Below are 21148 nucleotides of genomic sequence, written 5' to 3' on the forward strand. Positions count from 1 at the left end.
CTAGGAACTCTGCTATTTCAAAACAACCCCAAGTGAATAAATAAAAGCAACAATATCAACAATAACAGCATTTCTATAATGGATTCAACTGCTCAAAGCAATTCGCTCACATTCCCATTTTCCAAATCCTTACAAACAACCCTGCAAGGTGGGTGTTATTATTCCCAGATGGCAGATAGACTGCTGGGGCTAAAGCAGAGTTGCTTGGCAGGCCTAACTAAGGCCACCTCGTAGCAAACTCATCGCAGAGGCCAGATTGCAACCGGGGACTTCCTAATTCCTAGCTTAGGCTGAAGTCCTGTATATTAACACATGCCCCATTCAACTCATTAATGTAATGTAATATAGGGCCCACCCTTCATTTTTGGCTTAGCAGCCCGATTTACTCAAAATCAAAGTGCACTCGGAGGAACACGAAGGCTCTTTGTTTCTTCTTCTTGAATTTATTGATTGTATTTAAACTCATTTTTAGTGGCCGGCTGTTGTTTTCGGTAAGCTGTCTCCAGTTTGGGAAAGGCAAGACAGAAATGTTTCACAAATTAAAACAAAAATAGTCTCCTGGATTTTCATGAGACGTGCCTCATGACCCATTTAAACATCTTTATTCAAAAGTACCCATGGAAACGTGCCTTGGTCACATCTTTCCGTTAATGCTGTGTCAGGGAACATCTGTCATAATATATGGTGGAACCGGGTACTGAGCTTGCAGAATAGGAACCACCAGCCAGTTGTTATAACGTCGCATATAGAAACGCATTTGGGATAAATGTCCAATCTTTTCCCCCGTCTCTCTGTCTCTCTCTTTTTTTTAAATCCCTTTTCTTTTTTTGACTTGGTCTACATTCAAATTCCACTTGCAGCCCAGTTTACGCATGTTTATTTGGCTGCTAAATCCTCTCAGGACAACGTGAAAGCCTTCGGCTGCAGTCCTAAACCTATTTACTCGAGGGCAAGCCCAGAGGAATTTCAGAGGCCTGACACCTGAGTAACACTGTATAGTTCTGTACTGTTAGGCTGCCATCCTATGCACACTTACTTGGAAGTAAAGCTTACGGAATCCCGTGTTTGCGCTGCAATGAGGATTGCAATCTAGATTTGTTAGAGACACAGCGAGATGTTTTTGTTTTGAAAATTCCCCCACCCGCTCCACGGCTCAACGGGAAGCGGATTGCGTACTTCAGCTTCGTCTGCGCGCACTTCCTGCACCCAGATCTGAAATCCATTATTTAGATAAGGTATATCGCTCTGAAATCGACATGACCTTTTGAGGGAATTTGCGTTCAGGGTCAAGGTACTGACCGCACACCGTTGGAGGCACAGGCAGCAGTCATGCCGGAAGAAATCCCGTTAAGTCAGCGAGATAATTACCAGCCTGAAGTTGGTCTGGCTCTAAGGACTGCAGAGAACAACAAACAGTTGGTTTTAAACCGAGCGAGCCACCGATTTAGTCCTCTGTTTCAGCTGCAGTCAGGAAAAAAACCCTCCCCTGTTTTTGTTTTTATTGTAGCCTTCCGGGGTTACTCTTCAAAAAGAAGTCGAGTTTTCCCAGCAAGATCTAAAACTCTTTCACAAGTCTAGCGGAGTTTATGCCCTGAGAAAGAAGATGAGAAGAACCGCGAGAAAGAAAATCTCAAACTGTTGGTGAAATCAGTCAATGAATGAATGAACGAACGTTCCACTTCTTTTCCTCTTCTGAGGAACGTTCCATCCACGCCCCATTTACGCTTTTCCGCGCGACGCCCGGGCTGCCCAGCCGCGGATCCTGATGATTCCTTTCAGTTCCACTTCCAGCAGAAATCCGGAGTTCCCAAGTGGCCACTTTCCCGCGAGGCACCAGCTCCGAGCTGATCTCTCCTCCTCCCAACTTGACCCAGAGTTCTGGAGGCGTGTGCGCGCCGGAGGCCTCACGCTGTTGTCTCGCTGAGAAAGCGCTTCGGAGAGACCCGCAGGGTGGAACTTGCTGAGTTGCCGCTCGTGCTGTGTAGGATCACGGCGCAGGGGATGCCCCGGCGCTTCTGAGAGGGGTCGTTGGGTTTCCCACGCTCCGGGCTGGAAAAAGAAAGGGGTAATAGCTCAATGGCTTCAGAAGTGGTGGTCCTGTGAATGTACGAGAGCTCCTCGCCGGTCTTCACCTGCTTTCGATCCTACAGTTATTTGACAAGAGTTCCGTGGAGCATACGCAGAATACTTTTCCTTCCACCGGTAATTGCGACCAACTGTGCGCGCGGCTAAGGCCTTGGCATTCCAGAGAATGCTGCTTCGAGACGGTTTTGAAGACTGAGCACTATGGATCTGCCTCCGTCTGCACTAGTCAGGATGAGGGAAAGTTGACCCTCCTTGTAGGAGACCGAGGAAATTGGGACTAGCGAGATAATTTGCGGAGCGTTTGCGGAGCTGAAGGCTGGCCTGGCTGAGATGGGACGAACTAATGCGAGCTGGAGATCTCGGGCAAAATGCGACCCCAAAAGGCACCCAGAACTTTGAGCTCAGGCACCCCTTGTTCATTGAAACTGCCTCTGACGCACGCGTGAAGCCGAACTAGGCTGCCGATCTCCTTTCCTCTCTCTATCGCCTTCACTACATTTTCTATTTGGAGCGAAGAGTTGAAATTAACAGATGCCAAGGAATAAAACGAGGGAGAGGAAATAGACGCTCATATCTCTCTATCTTAATAAACGGCCCGCCGATTATAAGCAAACTGTGCCTGGATAGAATCCCTATTCTGAAGACTAGGTGTTTTGACTTCGATGGGATTCTTCTATCTACGATGGTGTAGATAGATAGGGAGGTGGAGTGGGGGGGAAGGCAAATCTGCAATATTAAGATATAACCAAAAGGTACTTTTTCTAACTATAACAGGCATCCCGGTTCTAAACACAGGAGGCTATTTCCTAATAAAGTGTGTTTTCTGTTTAAACTTATTCACCAAGTCACTCCCTCTAAGCTCCCCCTCCACCGCCCCCGGCAGAGAGCTGTACTAAATACTTGCCAAGTTAAGTGGACACAGGACTAGAGCGTAAATCGGTTTTAGAGTTTCCGTGTTAGGCTGCATACCTCCCCTCCTAAGAAGAAAATTACACTGAAATTAAATCTGCTTGTCATCGGGTCAATCTGCTTCATTCAATAAAAGAAATGTGCGTCATTAAGAATGGATGCGCCCCGCTACAGATGCATCAACATTCCAGTTAAGCTGCAGTTGATAGCGAATTAAATTTTCCTTAAAACCCGAGCATTTAGTCTTTTACACTGAATTTGAAAGAAGAATAAGGCAGGACAGTCAATGACTGGTAAAAGCGAACGGGTTATAAGCCTGGGCGTTTGATTTTTTTTAAATGCAGTTCAGTTTCTCCCAGTGAATGTTCTAGGATCAAGGAAGAGGCAGTGTAAACGCTTTGAACACTGTTGGTACTTTCGTTTTCATAACTTACTACAGGGTGGAGGGACCGTAGGAAAGATGACCGCTGCAAAAGTTTGGAAGTCTTCATCCACACGGAAGCTTCCAGTAAGATTTTCCAAAATTTCAAGACGCTATGCGCGCGCCCCCCCCCCTTTCCTCCAAATTTGAGATTGTTTCGAAGTGGAAAGCATCAAACTAGAAGTCGAAACGGTAGGATTGGGAGACCTGTCGGTGTTGTAGCGCCCCCGCTGTCAGTCAGCGGTCAGGCCTGGGTGGGACCCCCCCCTCATTCCGTGTTTTGCAACGTCAATCACAGCAGACATTTATTTCTCTCCCCACCCGCTCTGCTTTTTCTCCCCCCCCCCCCAACCAGGCATCTTCCACTTCTTAGTAATATCCCAGCTCTAAAAAAGCCCTCCTCCGAGTGGCTCAAAGCAATCTGTCAACCGAGCCGGGGAGCCACCTCAAAACAGATCGGGTTACTTTTGATTGACAGCGTCACCATGGCAAATAATTTGATTAAAACAATTGTCTTCTCCTTGGCAGTCCCCGGGTCAAATAACTGGACCAATCACAGCGCGGCTAATCACTTTTTCATGCCAGTTTAGAATAATATTATTTGGAGGGGGGGAGGAAAGAGAGAGAGAGGGAGGCGAAGAGAGAGGGAGGGGAAGAAGAGGGGGAGGGGAAGGAGGAAGAAAAGAAAAAAGAGAGAGAGGGAGAGAGAGAGAAGACCCGGCAAGAAGAGAAGAGGAGGAGAGCGAGGAGACGAAGAAGAGGAGGAAGGAGGAAGAGGGGAGCAGGACTTTTTAAAGTACTGGATTACATGTAAGAGATCCTATCGCTGAAAGCGGGGAGGGGGGAGGGAGGAAGAGAGAGAGAAGAGGAGAGAGAGGAGAGTGGAACTCGCAAGCCCGGCCAGGGGGTGGGGAGAGCGAAAGTTCCACTGTTGCGAGCGCCGCAGCCTCTCACACAATAGAGCCGCAAAGTTTGCTGATCGGAACTCCGGGACTTACAAACCAAGCGGGCGCTCAAAAGCCGAAGAGGCAGGAGGAGAGCAAGCGAGAAGAGGCGAAAGTGAGCGCTCGCCTCGCTCTGCCTTTGATCCTCCCCCGCGCGCGAAGATTCTCTAAGCTCCAGGGGCGCCGGCGCAGCGGCCCTGCCAGCGCTGACCTAAGCCCGAGGGCTCCATTTGTAAGTAAGTTAGCCCCGGCGCTCTGTGGTTGGCTGGCCCCTTGCGAAGCCCTCTCTCCATTGGTGCCGGCTGTCGCGCGCGCGCGTCCCGGACACCCCCCCTCCCCCGCACGACCCGCCGCCGCCGCCGCCAGTTCTGCCCCCCAGGCGGTGCCTGCGGGGCGCTCGGCCGCGTCGCCCCCCACCCACCCACCCTACCCCACCTGGAGTGGCTGCCCCCTTTCGGCCAGGGCAGATGCGCTAAGAGGCGGCGGTGGCAGGAGGAGCAGGGCCTCTCCCGGGCGCCCGCCACCATGTCCATGCTGCCCACGTTTGGCTTCACCCAGGAGCAAGTGGCGTGCGTCTGCGAGGTTCTCCAGCAAGGTGGCAACATCGAGAGGCTGGGCCGCTTCCTGTGGTCGCTGCCGGCTTGCGAGCACCTGCACAAGAACGAGAGCGTGCTGAAGGCCAAGGCCGTGGTGGCTTTCCACCGGGGCAACTTCCGCGAGCTCTACAAGATCCTGGAGAGCCACCAGTTCTCGGCGCACAACCACCCCAAGCTGCAGCAACTGTGGCTCAAGGCGCACTACATCGAGGCCGAGAAGCTGCGGGGGCGACCCCTAGGGGCGGTCGGCAAGTACCGGGTCCGCCGCAAGTTCCCCTTGCCCCGCTCCATCTGGGACGGCGAGGAGACCAGCTACTGCTTCAAGGAGAAGAGCCGCAGCGTGCTGCGGGAATGGTACGCGCACAACCCTTACCCGTCCCCTCGGGAGAAGAGGGAGCTGGCCGAAGCCACCGGGCTGACCACCACCCAAGTCAGCAACTGGTTCAAGAACCGGAGGCAGAGGGACCGGGCGGCCGAGGCCAAAGAAAGGTACGAGTAAGTACTTCCTCCTGGCTCCCTCTTTCGACCCCCACCCCCTGCTGAAAAAGATTTCTGATTTGGGGACCAGGGGAGGGGCGGTGGGTGCCGGACTCTTCCTAGGTTTGCTTAACCATTCCAGGCCAAACTGCGCGGCGCTGAGACGCGCACAAAGGCGCTTTTGTCGCCTAAGCAGCCTTGAACTTAGCGAGCACTTGCTCCAGAGTAAACGCGCAGAGGATCAGGCCGTGGGGGAAAGCGCCACCGGCCTCGAGGTTCACCTAATGCGAAGAGAGATGGCAATGATGAAACTAGAACGTGGCGCTTTATTCTCTTTGTAAAACAGCAATCTTAACTTTTCGCCGTTTCGTTCATATAATGCTATCGGAAAAACAGGAACACACAGGTCCCAACCAGTTGACTCCCCGCCCCCCCCAAGGAACTAGTTTTACTCGAGAGCAACACTGGGTTGCCCGGCCAAAGCTAAATCGCTTTGCTTCGCCTCTCCCAGGCCACTTCCTCGGAAAGCTTGATTTGGAAGAAATGGAGCAGAGTTTTAAAGTAAATGGAATGGGAGAAAGCTGGATCTTCCTTCGTTCCTTTTCACAATCAGGCCAACTTCCTATTCTGACTGACTCTTTTCCGCTTCCCGGGAAAATATATGTAGTTTTCTCAACTTTAATTTACTTCGCGGCCCCATCCTTATCTACTTGGAAGTAAGTGCCATTGAATTCAATAGGGAATACTTTAATGAATCAGTGTTGGACTGCAATCTTGGCTACATATTTATGTAACAGAAACGTGTTGAGTGAGCCGTTTCTCCGTGCAGGAAGAAAGCAGTCAAAGCAATACTAAAAAAGGGGGAGATATTAATTCTGCTAGTAAATATCTCTAATGCATATTGAACAAATACACCTGAACACTTTGCAAGACCATCAGGTCCTTCCTCGCCAGCAAAATTAACCACGTTTAATATCCCATCCCGAACACACGAACCCCTGGTGGGAATCAAAATTAAAAGCTGCAATCCTAAATTCACTTACCTGGGTGTAAGTCGCATTCGAATCGGTGCTCCTCAACTTCCAGCGCGTGGGATTGAGCTGCAGGAGTTATATTCTTCCTGCCCAGCCCGAGTTTCCGCGCTGTTGCCGGCAATTCTACTCTTTACAATGGGACTCCACACCAGTGTAGTAGTTTAAAGTGGAGGAAAGGTAGCAAGTAACTTCGCGCAGCACTGTTGGAAAAAGCTGCTTGCTTGTAGAATGGTCCCAGTAGGCCCCCAACTCTATAAAAGCGAACTTCTTTGCCCCTGGGGCCGGTGAGTGTGCAGCTAAAGCCACAATCATCAATGATTTTAACCCTTGGTGATGATCACAATTAACACGTTTCCTGCGGCCAGCTGTAAATCTCTTTCTCACTTTGACAAGCCCTTGAATTCACTGAGGATACCAGCTGAAGAGAAAGCCAGGGTTTTCAAAATGCGTTGGGCCAGGAGCACACAGACATACCCCACATTGTTCAGAAACTGCACATTTTAAAGGGAAATAAATCTCAGGAGTTTCCGTTCACGTTAAAGTGGCTTCTTATCTATCCGGATACAAGTTCCCTTTCATTCCATTGCTTCAGTGAATGCAAGAGGGATGGGGCAGATTCCAGATAGTAGATGGAAGGATAATAATGAACTGTGGGACAGAAATACGCTATAATAATTTCATATTAATCAACGCAAACGCGTCCCATCAATTACTAATAAGCTGTGAACACAAGAGTGTTCGTGTAAGTCAGAACACTATGATCTAGAAGAAAAACCGGCGGATGTTGCATTATGTTTTAATTCCTCTTATGAAACTATCTTCCGAGATGGAAATGGTTGTTCAGTAGCTGACTCTTAAGGAGCAACGAATTGGCGTTAAGAGAGGGCTATCCTAGAATAAATGGGCACCTTTTCGATCGTAGCACAGGTCCGAAACTGCGGCCCTATGTCGGCTGAATCGGATCAGACCGACCTGGGGGCCTTAACTCTTGAGTAAATAAATACACACGCAGTTGGGCTGCCCCTAACAGCATGGATTCTCTCCCTGAGTAAATCAGCCTCGTATACAAACCCGTAAAGGTTTACCCATCCTGTTTCGAGGGGATATGAAATTAGTGGTGGAAAACGAACCGAACTGGCTCCAAAGGGATTCTGAAGGTTGCAGGCATTGAACCACATTGAGACAGAATCGAGTAGAATCTCGACGCCAGAGAGAAGAGCCGAAAAGTTGGGCACTGCTAGTTTAGGCCTTAAACGCATTATAGGAAGCCTGTTTAACGTGGACTTGCCAGCAGCACCCGAGCCGCCACGGTACTGTTAGCTCTGTCGGCGGATTAAGAAAGCCCACGTTGTTGTGATAGCCTAGCAACTCAGATAGTACTACTCTGGAGTAAGTGGGTGGTTGTTTGGAGTTTCGGGAGGCCATCCACCGCTACTAGCGTCCTGTCATCCCTCCCTTGTAGTTCGTACCGGGACGTGGGTCCCATCTAACAGGAGGGATTTCTCAGTAAATTCTCTGTGTGAAGCCGTGGGGCTGTCAATGCTCCCGAGCGGACGCTTGTACGTTGCAGCCGCGCACCGCGACCCTAAACTCTTTGGCCGAGCAGTCATCCCCTCTGATTTCGAGGGAGTCTTTTGTTTTGCTGAGGGGCACTTTCCCTAATCTCTCATTGTGTAACTAGCTAGCTTGAGAGCCCCCCCCAAAAAAAACATATTTAGAAACTGGGTTAGGGGAGGCGACGGAAAATAACTTCAGAACCTTGTTAAACGGGCCTGAAATGGAGAATATAATATGGCCTTAAAAACAAATACGGAGTCTAGAAGGACGGGTGAGCCGAAAAAGCCCAGTCTAATTCCTCGCAACAGAAAGCTCGCAGCAGTTTCGAAACCCACTCACACAGCCAGAGAGGGCAAGTGTCAGCCCTTGTACAATTAACACGTGTGAAAGAGCCAAGCAGCCGAATACCGGCAGGACCCGGACGCGCACCTTTGATGTGCAAGTCTTCCGCGGGCCGGCTGAATTCACTTTGGGCACCCTCCTGCGCCATAAGTGAGTTCAAAGGTATTTTCTGGTGAGCTAGCGTTGGTAGAAAATCCAAAACATAGTCGCGGCTCGCTCTGCTTCCACCCACATGTGGGCCTAATAAAGCAGATATCATCTGGTTGGACCGGCGCTCTCTCTCCCATATACTGTACTCTGAGGCGGCCATCCAGAAACCACTCTCTTGGAAGACTCGCCGGAGAATCTGGGTTCCACTTTAGTGGTGGCCGGCTGGATTTTGCATGCAAAAGTGAACTTCGTCTGGAGGTCCAGTAAGGGCCACCCACAACCCCAAGGGCAGCCGGATCCCATGCGTGCCTTCACCGGGAGGCACCCGATCTCCGGGCTTACTCCCCAATAAGTGCGTGCATTGATGGGATCGCATCTTTTATTTGAAATTAGCACCACGATCCCGAACATTTGGGAAGCGGGGGTGGCGTAAGGTATAAATCCAAATTCCTGCGTACTTGAAACCCAAGCGCCAAGGTGATTTCAATCCCTGCTGTCTTAAACAGGGCTGAAAATCGCTTTGAATCCAAGTTGTCTGTTTTTATCATTTATGCACCGAGCTGTTGCAAAAAAAAAAAAAAAAAAGTCGCTAGTTTCTCTTGAGCAGATTCTGCCTGGGTTGCAGGCGGGGCTCCGAGCTGCGGGACAATCCTTTCCGCCCCGCGGAGTTGAAAGAAGCTTCCTGCAGCGCGCGTTTGTCACTGCGTGGGTCCAAATTCTGAGAATATCTACCTTTGCTGGTCTTGACTGGGAAGAGGACCGCCATTTCGCGCGGGTATCTAGGGACAGGGGGCTCTGCCCTTTCTAATGGATAAACGGCCTTTGGGGCGTTGGGCACTTGTTTGAGAGACAGGTTGCAAATCTGACAGCTGTTAGTAAACCTCTGTGAATTAAAATGCAGTTTATTCTCACCCCAAACCACCGCCGCTGCGCAATTCCGTCTCCCAAAGCGTCTAACCAGGTAGCTTGATTTTACTAGAACCTGCTAAAGGTGACATCTCTTTCCCATGACAAAATTCAGGGTCGCCTTCTCCACAAAATGCGCTCTGGAGGCTGCAAGGCGTACACGCCAGTGGCCTTGAAGGCAGTTTCCCCCAGTCTCCAAATATTATGTTTATATGAGTAACTGGCAGCAGCTGAATCTAGAGGTCCGGGAGGAATTTACGTCCGGGACAAGACTAGCACTTGTGCGCTTATTTTCGATGGGGGTCAATAGGTCTAGGATCGGGCTAGACGCTCTGCGCAGAACGTTTAACCCGATCCTAGATACGTTGCCCCCTGTCGAAAATAAGTCCCTCTGAGTTCTAAGTCCTTGCGACTTAATTGTCATAACACTGCTGCCTCAGTGGAAAATACACACATTTTGAAACTGTTAATGGCTAAGGTAAAGTAGCCGAGCGGAGTTCAAGGCAGGCGGTTTGACTCGATTCGGTTCGCGGCCTCCATCCATTTCGCTAAGTTGACATAAGCTTATTTTCTCCCGCGGGTGGAAAGCGGAGAGACTCGCCCGGCCAGTCTAGGGTTGGTGAGATGAAAGATGCCCATTTACTGCTAATCGGAGGAACACATCATAGGCGCTCTCTCTCGCTGAGGTGGAAGAGAATTAGCATCTTGAACAGGATCCTGAATCCTCTTTAACAGACGGCAGCGTCCCGCAAGCAGGGTGGTCCCCCTTACCGAGCGATCTCCGTTTTTCCAGATGAAAATGGGACAAATGTCCCCTTTCCCCAATATCACCCTGCCGTGCCCATAGCTATAGCTTTAGCTTCTCCTGGACGTCTGCAGTTTGATTGCCAGCTGAGTAACGCTGCGCGCTTATAGGTGTGATCACAGGGCATTAAGCCCTATGCCACTGGGTTATCTATGGAGACTGCTAACAACCTTCCTCAACCTGGTGCCCACCAGATGCAATGCTTGCGCAGTCCTGGCTGAGAGTTATAATCCAACAACTTCTGGAAGGTACGGGACTGGCGAAGGCTGATGTCAGGCATTAACGTATTTTCCTTTACCTGGAAGAGAACGTTGCCAACATTACAAGTGACGCTTAGGATAACAGTCCTAGAGTTAATTCCGCTACAGCCAGTGGGGATAATATGATTTTACAGCCCAATTTTAAACCAGTCTTCTTAAACTCAGTCCCACTGGGTTCAGTGAGATTAACTCTCTAGGGAAGGTGTTTAAGAGTGAAGGCTTACTTGGGAGTAAAGTAAGGCAGCCTTCTTTTGGGCACTTACCCGGGGAGTTAGCTGTCCTGACCTCGACGGGACTAACCTCCGAGTACACATTTTATTTATTAGCTAGTTGTACTTTTATTCTGAACCATCTGTGTTCACAGCATGTAACCAGAAAACATCATACCTGGATAGCTCAGTTGGTTAGAGCATGGTGCTCATAATGCAAAGGTCGCTGGTTCGATTCTGGTACGGGACAGCTGCCTATTCCTGCATTGCAGGGGGTTAGACTTGATGATCCTCGGGGTCCCTTCTATGATTTTATGAAATCTACTATCAAAGTAGGCATTAAAATACCAAAACCATGCCATGAGATCAGAGTTCGTCTTTTTAAAAAATTACATATGGCATGAAGAAAGCGGATAGACTAATAATAATAATAATAATCTCTCATAATACTGCAAATGGTTGACATCCAATGAAGCTGAATTTTGGGAGATTTGGGACAGATCAAGGAAAGTACATCTTCACTCAGCGCACAGAGAATCCTATGGGATCCACTTCCCCAGGGGGCAGAGATTAACCACCAACTTGGATGGCTTTAAAAGTAGATTTGGTGGAGAGGGCTACTAGCCACAATGGTTATGCTCTACCTCCACAGTTCTTGGCAGCAGTGCTTGCAAATACCCGTTGCTGGAAAGGAGGGAGTTACTCTTGTGCTCATGTTCTGCTCCCTCGTTTCCCATAGGCATCTGGTTGGCCACTGTGAGAACCCGATACTGGATTACATGGGCCTTTGGCCTGATCCTGCAGGCTCGTCTAATGTTCTTATGCGGTGAACAGTAGGTCTTGCTTGCAAATAAAGGTAGTTAAAGTTGGCAGCAATTATTGTCAATTAGCAATTACTGCTGATTGTTGCGAAACTTTGCTTAGGAGTGGTGTGCCGCTTTCTTAAATAATTAGGCTGTGCATCCATACTGAATCACCCGCATGTCCTCAGCTTTATGAACAGCGCCGTCCTGTATGTGTCCGCTCAGTGGTAAGAGCTATTGAATTCAGTGGGAATTGTCCCCCGTGCGAGTGTGAACAGGATTGCAGCCCGAGCGCGCTTGGATTTGAGTCGAAGTCTCCTCGTTGACTTCAGTGGAAACAAGTCTGCTTAAACGCTTGGATGTATCTTGAGTTTTAAATCGAGCTTTTAAAGGGTTACATTTATATAAACGCGTAACTTTATTAAATAATGTTTCAAGAAGCGTGTAATACAACGTGGATGTCCTATGTATTCTGAAATATCCAGGTACAATACAAAATGCGTTGATGTGGATTGTTTAATCCTTCATCTGCATTTAAGTGAAGAAAGGCCTGCGCATCATAGTGCTTAACAGCAGGTTTCTGCTCATGTCTACTCCGAAGTAAACGCCATCGGGTGCAATGTGGCTTGCTCCAAGGTAAATAGGCATAGATCGTAGCCTAAGAGCGGTGGGTTTGAGCCTAGTCCTGGAATTTCCCCGGTAGGATTTGGCTGGTCTTAGGCAAACCAATATATCTCAGTCCTCACCCATCCATAGCCCCAAATCTGTAAAATGGAAATGATAATGTAGTGACCTGCCTTACAGGATTAGCGATCTAATGCATGTGAGAAGATCTGAATCGCGACGGGGAAACCCAATTTAAAGATAATACGTTGCCAAGGAGAAGGTCAGCATGCTACATATTCACACGCAGCCCACAACCTATCTCCACATAACCCAGCAGCCCCGTTGACTTCAATGGGGTGGGGTGCTTGTAGGGCTCGGTCGTTTTCCAAATCGAGGGGCAGCAATACTGAAGTTAAAATGCATTTTGTTGCAAAGGAAGCCGTGCGGGGGTGGGAGAGACCCAAGAACCCTCTGAACTGCATCGCTTCGTGAAAATGGGATGGTTTCCGCAAAATAGCTTGCGGCAGAAATAGGAGGGAAAGCATATTCTCCAGGCCTTGGAAGCGTTCGGGGTGGTGAGAGTTGGAGTAGTAGCCTAACGAGCTAGTGATACCACTGAATTGTTAGGGCTAAGAATCTACCAGATAAAACTACAGCACAGTGCAGGATTTCAGATAAAGTATTAGCAGCGCCTCGATGGGACGCTTTTCTGCCCTAATAAGGAAGCCGCTTTTGGTTCTCAGTTCTAGAAGACGACCCTCCTCCGCTTCTTTCCGAGACTTGTGGCACCTGGGAGCCTAGCCATTTTATGGTGGCTTAATTTTAGGCTGCTACTTAGATGGCGTGGAGTGTCCAGGGTAAAGACGATTCGTCCGCTTCCTGCATCCAAGAAAACAGGCTCTCTCCTATCCACGCTGCAGAAAAAGCGAACTGCGAGTCTTCCAGTTGCCACAAGACTCTTCGGCTGCAGTCTTGCGCGCGCTTAGTCTCAGTGAATCCCGCAGAAGCGTCTTCTGAGCAAACGCGCATGCCGATCATCGGGGCTGGTTGTTGATTTATTTCAAATAAACTCCCTTACAGCGATCTTCTTCTGTTAAACAAACTTTATCGGAACTCGGTGGCTGCTACCCTACGGCTGCTACCCTAAACTCCCTTACTAAAAAAAGTTCTCTTGAAATGCGGTGCGGTGTACTTCTGAGTCAACGGGTTTAGGATCGCGCAGTTTAGCATCGAAGTCTTAGGCTGAGAACCTAAACTTGTTTACCTGGCAGTCGGATTCCATCGAAATGACGCCAGTTGTGGGACTCTCACCATACTTATTTAGAAGTAGATATTTTCTCCTCGCTTCCTTCCCGCTTCCGATGGAGCTCAAATAAGCGGGTTTAGGATCGCGGTCTTATTTGTTGGGAAGCCAGGGCAACTGAAGCCAATTCCGCTCCCCTCCTCCGGCCCCAGTAGTGTGTGTAGCCACCGAGGTGTTGCCGGATGAAGGAAATATTTGCGTGCCACGAGCCACGGAGGGCATTTCCGCTCCTGATTCAAGAAAATAAAATGCCTCTCGTTTGCTACTGTAGGTTGGAATGTATTTCAGTATATATGTAGACACTTCAGAATGGACGGGGAGGAAAAGGGTTTAGCCCTAGCCGAGATCTGAGGAAGGGACCCCAACGCAGATATATTTTTTCCATTCCCATCTTTGCGATGTTAGATTTAGCCGGAGCAAACGGCGGCCAGAATGCGCTGCTTTTCCTTTCTGGGCCGAGGACTGAAGTGCTAACGCGTCCCCTTCTCCCACCCCCCCAAAGGCTTCCTAATCTCTGCAGGAGAGAGAGGGAGGAAAGGAACGTTTTTATCAGACCACACTTTTTTACTGAGCCGGCCGCAAACTGTTTACAAGACCCGAGATCGACTCAACGAGGCCCTGGGGGGTTTCAGGGCAGGCAGAGGCTGTGGAAGCCCGAATTTTATTTTCCTCCTCCCTATCCACAGCCGGTTAAAGCAGAAATCAGATAATTGGCATCTCGGTTCTAAATCAGTGGGACATTATTTCCAAACGTGTCATCCGCCAAACTCTTTCTTTTCGCGCCTTTACGCGACTGCTTCAGGATGTGACACCTTGGATGGGAAGTTAGTATGCGCAAAGCATTGCGCGCAATGAGAGGTCTTGTGAAGATGGCGGCACCCAAGATTTCCTGAGATCCTAGAGGCTCCAGTGAGTTGAGAAAATAAAATAAATGTTTGTGTTGCAATTCCGGGAAGGTTAGACTACAACTCCCTTCATCCTTGTCCAGGTGCCCTGCTGGCTGATGGGAGTTGGCGGTAAGCAGCATCTAGAGGGCTAAAGCTCTGACTATTGAGGGTGGGGCTCTCTTTACCTAATTACCTGGACTTTGTCTCCCACAGTTCTGCTCTGAGGGCACCACAGTGGGGATGGAAAGAACCTGAGTGTTTCTAGCAGGAGGTAGCTAGAATAGGAGTGGTGGTCTTGGAGTCATACAAATTGCTCACTGCCAATCAGAGACCCCTTTACTCTATGTATGTATGTGTATATATATATAATGTTTTAAATAAAAAACAAAAACAAATTGGGATCCAGTGATAAAAAAATACCAGAAAACAGAAAAGTATGAATTAGTTATATGAAAAAACTTTATAACAAGCAAATGAAAAAAATCTGGTGATATAGTCACTATAGTTTACTATTCTTTAATCAAATCAACCTTAACGTAACTAAACAATTTTGCATTCTTCAGCGGTCTGTTTTAGAAACACATACAGAATATGTTACATACACAAAGAATGTAGTGATTTAAAATACCCTATAGAACTGGAGCAAAAGAGAAAAAAGCAAATCAGAGTAATCATACCTGCAAATATGAAAATGTTGTTGTTGATGGTGATAATTACATTTCTATACCTCCCAAGGATTACACGGCAGTTTACAATATAAATACACAAAAATGCATATCATAGTAACATGCAAAATCAATACCCCCCACAAACAGGCCATTACTTGTTTAATTAGCCAAAGGCCTGGGATTAGAGGAATGTTTTTGCCTGGTGCCTAAAGATGTGTAACCAAGATGCTAGGAGAGCATTCCACCATAGAAAAGGCCTATTCTCATGTGGCCACGCTACAGATCTCTTGTGGAGGAGGCACACAAAGGAGGACCTTGGATGATATCACAGGGTCCCGATTGGTTCATATGGGGAGAACCAATGCTTGAGGTATTACTGTCAGGGGTGGAAACTAATAAAGCTTCAAGGCACCTAATCCTGGAGGGCCCCCAGAAGTGACTTTTGTCTATGTTGCTTAAAAAAATTGGGCCTAATAGATCCAATTTGAGTTGCATGACTCAAACTGATTGATTTTTTGTTGTATGTTTTTCAACAAAAGTTTGAGAGTCAGCAGCACAGATGTTGTGAAGGTGGAACAGCCCCATCAAAGAAGAAAACAGTTGTTACCTAGACCTTGTTGTTGGTTGCAAAGTGGACCTGAGCTGCCACCTTTGCCAGGGTGATGTGTGGGTCCCTGTGGAAGCCAATGCCTACATGGCGTGCCTGGTTGTGCCCCCTTAGAATTTTGTGCCTGTGACAATGTCCCCCACAACACCACTGGCTGGGAAAGGGTTTCCTGGAACCCCTACTTTGGGGGGTTTGTTTCTCATCAGAATGCCCTTAAAATTTCTGCAATCCCATCTTCTCCTCTAAACTGGAGGTGTGTATCACACGTTTTCATACTCTCAAAGGAGATCAGAGTGGTGATTTCACACCCACATCTCAAGCATGGGTGCTCTGAATTGACTGTGCACTTCCAGGCATACCTGCCCTTAGGATAGCGGTTGTGCAGCTCAGCTCCACAAAACATATTTTCCCATAGGTGTGCAGCTAGCAGGAAGTCAGTTGACTGAAATAAGGACAATACCCTGAGAGCTGACTTTTGAGTAAAGATTAAAATGCATCGGATCCGTTTGTTATCCTCACAACAATCCTGGTAGGTAGGTGGGGTCTGAGAGACAGTGGCTAACTGAAGGCTGCCCATGAGAGATTAAGAGTTCCGCAGGGATGCCCAAAGGTTTTTCAAAGAGGGCCAGATTTGATGAAGTGAACATTCATGAGGGCCGACCAAAGTTGTTGAGCTTTCTTAGGACTGAAGTTATTGAGCTTCTTTTAGGATTGAAGTTAAAGGTAAAGGTAAAGGGACCCCTGACCATTAGGTCCAGTTGTGACCGACTCTGAGGTTGCGGCGCTCATCTCGCTTTATTGGCCGAGGGAGCCAATAAAGATACAGCTTCCGGTCATGTGGCCAGCATGACTAAGCCGCTTCTGGCAAACCAGAGCAGCGCATGGAAATGCCGTTTACCTTCCTGCCGGAGTGGTACCTACTTATCTACTTGCACTTTGACGTGCTTTCGAACTGCTAGGTTGGCAGGAGCAGGGACCGAACAACGGGAACTCACCCCGTCGTGGGGATTCAAACCGCCGACCTTCTGATCGGCAAGTCCTAGACTCTGTGGTTTCACCCACAGCGCCACTGAGCTTTTTTTTGGATTTTGCCCCAGGACATATACTGCCACAGATTAAATTGACTGGCGGGCTGGATTAGGCCCCTGAAACGGACTTTGGACATGCCTGCAGGGTCTCATACCTTGGTTCCTAGTATAGTACTATAATTACAAGAGGTGCCTTTTCTGAAGACCTAGATCAATGGGGATTTAAACCTGGGTTCCAAAGACTGTGTATCCAATGAGCATTCAATGGAATGAAACACACTTAAATACGTCTCAATGGGTTGCAGATTGTGGGAAATTGTACCGTGTGATTCTAAAGTTAAAAAAGGGAAAGAAATAAGCTAAATTCCAAATTTTGAGTGGCAGGAATAAAACAAACCTAACTTTGGGGTCATTTTTTGGGGAGAAACTGTAATGTAGTATAGAAACATAGGAAGCTCTAGCTCAGTATTGTCAACACTGACTATCCAGAGTTTTCAGGCAGAAGACTTTGCCAAACCGATCTGGATATGTCTGAGGATGAACCTGGAACTGGGTGGCACTGTGGTCTAAACAACTGAGCCTCCTGGGCTTGCTGATCGGAAGGTCGGCGGTTCAAATCTGTGTGATGGGGTGAGCTCCCGTTGTTCTCCCAACTTCTGCCAACCTAGCAGTTCAAAAGCACACCAGTGCAAACATATAAATAGGTACCGCTACGGCGGGAAGGTAAACAGCATTTCCGTTTCTCTCATGGTGTTCCGTTGCACCAGAAGTGGTTTATTCATGCCGGCCACATAACCCGGAAAGCTGTCTGTGGACAAATGCAAGACAAAGTGAGATGAGCGCCACAGCCCCATAGTCACCTTTGTCTGGACTTAACTGTCTGGGGTCTTTTACTTTTTTTTTACCTACCTGTATGCTCTACTATTGATCCCTTCAGTAGGTCATAGTGAACAGCAACAACAACAATTTTATTATTTATACCCCGCCTATCTGGCTGGGTTGCATGGAGTTGTATAGATTATGATTCTTCCCCTTTCCTATGTTATTCTCACAATAACCCTAGGTGTGTGGTTGAGTCCAGGTAAGTGCATTCATGCTCTACCACAGAGGTTTGGCCCTTTCTCTCAACGATGTCAGGTTTCAGGATCCAAAGGGAGAAATGGAATCAGCATCTTCGTCAGTGACAGACGTGCAGCCCAACTCGTTCCACCTTCATTCACTCTCCAGTGATTTCAAGGGGACTTCCTTCCCCAGAAGCTTATCTAGAATGGTTGAAGTCTGAAATGCATTAGAGCTCTCTAACCCTTCCTAGGGAGTAGGGCTGCAATTCTAACCCCTTACCTTGGAGTAAGACCCATTGAATTTAATAGGACTCCCACCCAAAGAATCCTGGGAACTGTAGTTTCTTAAGGGCTCTAACAACTGTAGGGACGTGGGTGGTGCTGTGGTCTAAACCACTGAGCCTCTTGGGCTTGCTGATCAGAAGCTCAGCAGTTTGAATCTGTGCAATAAGGATGAGCTCCTGTTGCTCTGTCCCAGCTTCTGCCAACCTAGCAGTTCGAAAGCAGGCCCTGCAAGTAGATAAATAGGTACTGCTGCGGCGGGAAGGTAAAAGTATTTCTGTGCGCTCTGGCTTCCATCATGGTGTCCCGTTTTGCAAGAAGCGGTTAAGTCATGCTGGCCACATGACCCGGAAAGCTGTTTGGGGACAAACACTGACTCCCTCGGCCTGAAAGGGAGATTAGCACTGCACCCCATAGTCGCCTTTGACTGGACTTAACCGTCCAGGAGTCCTTTACCTTTTACCTTACTAACAACCATAACTCTGTGAAGGGTAAGCTACAGTTCTTTGGAGGGCATGTGCTTTATATCATCATCATCATCTATTATTTATACCCTGCCCATCTGGCTGGGTTTCCCCAGCCACTCTGGGTGGCTTCCAACTGAATATTAAAAACAATACATGGGCCATGGATTAGTGCTGGCCCAGGACATTTTGGCACCTGAGGTGAACCACAAAATAGTGCACCCTCGTCCTGCCAGGGAAGAAGGGATGAGTGAATATATCAGGAGCAAGGAAGGAATAAAGATCTACATTGGGATCTACTGCCCCTGTGGATCCTGCTGCCCGAGGCGATTGCTTCACCATGGATGGACGGGTCCTGCCCTGGACTGCCCTGCAAGTCCCCTTGATTGCAACAGAACTTACTTCTGAGAAAATATATGCCTGTGGTTGGACTCTGTGCTTGGGTCACGGACTCAAGCGAGACTTGCTTCAGGGAACCATGCATTCAATCCGGTCGATACCATCTGCATGAAGGGGGGGCGGGGAGAGACTGGTCCCCTTTCACAGCCTAATTTTTTCTCTCTCTTCCTTTTCTCCCTTCTAGGGAAAACAACGAGAATTCCAGTTCCAACGGCCACAACCCGCTTTCCTCCTCCCTGAACGGCAACAAGGCGGTTTTGGGCAGTTCCGAAGACGAGAAAACGCCCTCGGGGACGCCGGATCACTCTTCGTCCAGCCCGGCTTTACTGCTTAATTCGAACCCAGGCTTGCAGCCTCTCCACAGCTTGGGCCACCCCCAGGGTCCTAGTGCCATTCCTGTACCCAGCGCGGACCCTCTGCACCACCACAGTTTGCAAGACTCCCTTCTCAACTCCATGTCCTCCACCCTGGTCGACCTGGGCTCTTAAGACGTTCGTGGCACCCACGATGTCCCTTGAATCCATGCTTCCCACTCGGCTTTTTATTGTTATTTCTTTTTTTAAAAGAAACAAAACACTCATACCTATTACCTGAAACATTGAAAGGGATAGCAAGCTCCTTCACACGGATCCGTTGTCTGGCTTTGGATCAGTGCTTGGTCGGCTGACTAGTGACTTTGGGGAAAGGTACTGTAACCTCAAGACCCTGGCAAGTCTTAAGAGGGTTTGGCGAAGCTGGTGGACTCTTCCTTAGGAGTTGTTGTTGGGTGTGTGGTTTTGCAGGGGTGGGGATGGTGGAAGGGGAGCAAAGGAGGTCAGGGCAGCCCCTCACTTGGGAGAGGAAGGGACGTGGCTGGCAGCTTCAGCCTTCACACTCTCTATGGGAGTTTATCAGGTCCAGTTTGGGGGTTGCCAACTTCTCAGCCGGGCTCTGGAGCTGCGCTTGAACCCTGATCAGCAACAAGTGAAGCTTTGTAGGCCTTGAAGAGACCAGAAGGTCCACCAGGCACCAGCAGCACCGTCTTCTCCTCCATGGCCAACCAGAGGCCTCTGGGAAACAGAGAGTTGCCCCACTCCCCAGCTCTTAACCCCATTCTGAATACCAATTGCTCTCTAGCAACATGGTCTTCAGAGAGGCGTCTGCTGCCTCTGACCGGAAGCTTCCATTGCCATCACGGCTTCTAGCTTGGTACATCTATAGTCCATCCAGTTAGTTCTAATCCCCTTTCAAAACCATCTCTAAAGCCATTGGCCCTCTTCGTTTCCGCATCTGAAGCCGCTGAGGGTGGAGGGAAGGCCTATTAATCGAGCGCAGATGCTGCTTGCGAAGTTGGCAACTCCAACCCATCCGGTTTGTCCTGCTTCTGAATCTTGGGAAACAACGTGCTTGGGGATAATGTTTGGCTGAAATCAGGGGGGCTTCTTTCCAAACTGGAGGCTTCTCCCCTCAACCCCACCCCGCCCCAGATTTTTGGATCGGACTCCAGCCTAGCAACCCTCTTGATTGTAAAGGGGCTACTATAGCTTGAGAATGGCAGAATGCACGTTGCATCGTGGGGCTGGATCCGAAGGCTGGTTAGGAGAGTAGCAGCTGAAATTCCAGCGCTGTAGTAGCTGCCAGCTGCCGTATAGGCAACCCCAGCATAGCTGTCAACTTTCCCCGTTTTTAAAGGGAAATTCCCTTATTCCGAATAGGATTCCTCGCAAGAAAAGTTGACAGCTATGAATCCCAGCCCTTATTCTTCTCCTCGTCTTCTTCGTGTGGTCCCCCCTCCCTTAAGCCATTCTTTAGGTGTGAAGGACAAGCAAGGTGCGATCCACAAATCGCTTAAGCCACAGAACTTGCCTTCAAGCCGATCCAGTGGCTCCAGAGTTGGACTCGGAAGCCGGGAGATCTGGGTTGAGCTCCTCGACTCAGTGGGCGCTCTTCAGCTTCAGTTCCCTCATCTGTAAAATGGGAACAAAGGCGAACTACCTCGCAGGGCTGTTTGTGAGGATAAAGACTGTACAGCGTTTTGCACATTTAACATTGAGATAGCCTATATCACCCTTATTATTAATAATATTTTTATTCATAATAATAATATTCCCCTCTATTCCTTCCCCTTCGGAGTCTGCGGGGCCACCCAGGATAATGTGCGGGGTTGTCCGGGCTTGTGCCAGGCTCGGACTCTGACCCGCTTGGAGCCCACGGCACCCATTCAAATCATAACAGGGCCAAGAGCAGGCGTTATATCTCTATCTCTACCTATCTATATGTGTATATTATAATAAGCCATTGCTGCTCATCGAAACCCAAGGAAAGTTATCACGCGCCAGCGAGGCCCCCTCAACTTCTCTGTATTG

At 48.7% G+C, this 21148-nt stretch overlaps 1 protein-coding gene across 2 annotated transcripts; it reads left to right on the top strand.

The window, feature by feature from the left end:
• The first annotated feature begins 4798 nt into the window (after positions 1 to 4798).
• On the top strand, positions 4799 to 20541 carry SIX2 (SIX homeobox 2). 2 transcript variants are annotated; one of them, XM_081904389.1, is made up of 2 exons: positions 4799 to 5450; positions 18988 to 20541. In XM_081904389.1, exons 1-2 carry the CDS (start codon positions 4885 to 4887, stop codon positions 19289 to 19291), a joined length of 870 nt encoding a protein of 289 aa, XP_081760515.1. In that variant the 5' UTR covers positions 4799 to 4884; the 3' UTR covers positions 19292 to 20541. The 2 variants fall into 2 exon arrangements, with proteins under 2 accessions (XP_081760515.1, XP_081760516.1); XM_081904390.1 differs by having other exon boundaries at positions 4800 to 5444.
• Positions 20542 to 21148: the final 607 nt, after the last annotated feature.

Source organism: Podarcis melisellensis (genome assembly GCF_964234715.1).
Source record: "Podarcis melisellensis genome assembly, chromosome: 3".
Classification (NCBI taxonomy): domain Eukaryota; kingdom Metazoa; phylum Chordata; class Lepidosauria; order Squamata; family Lacertidae; genus Podarcis; species Podarcis melisellensis.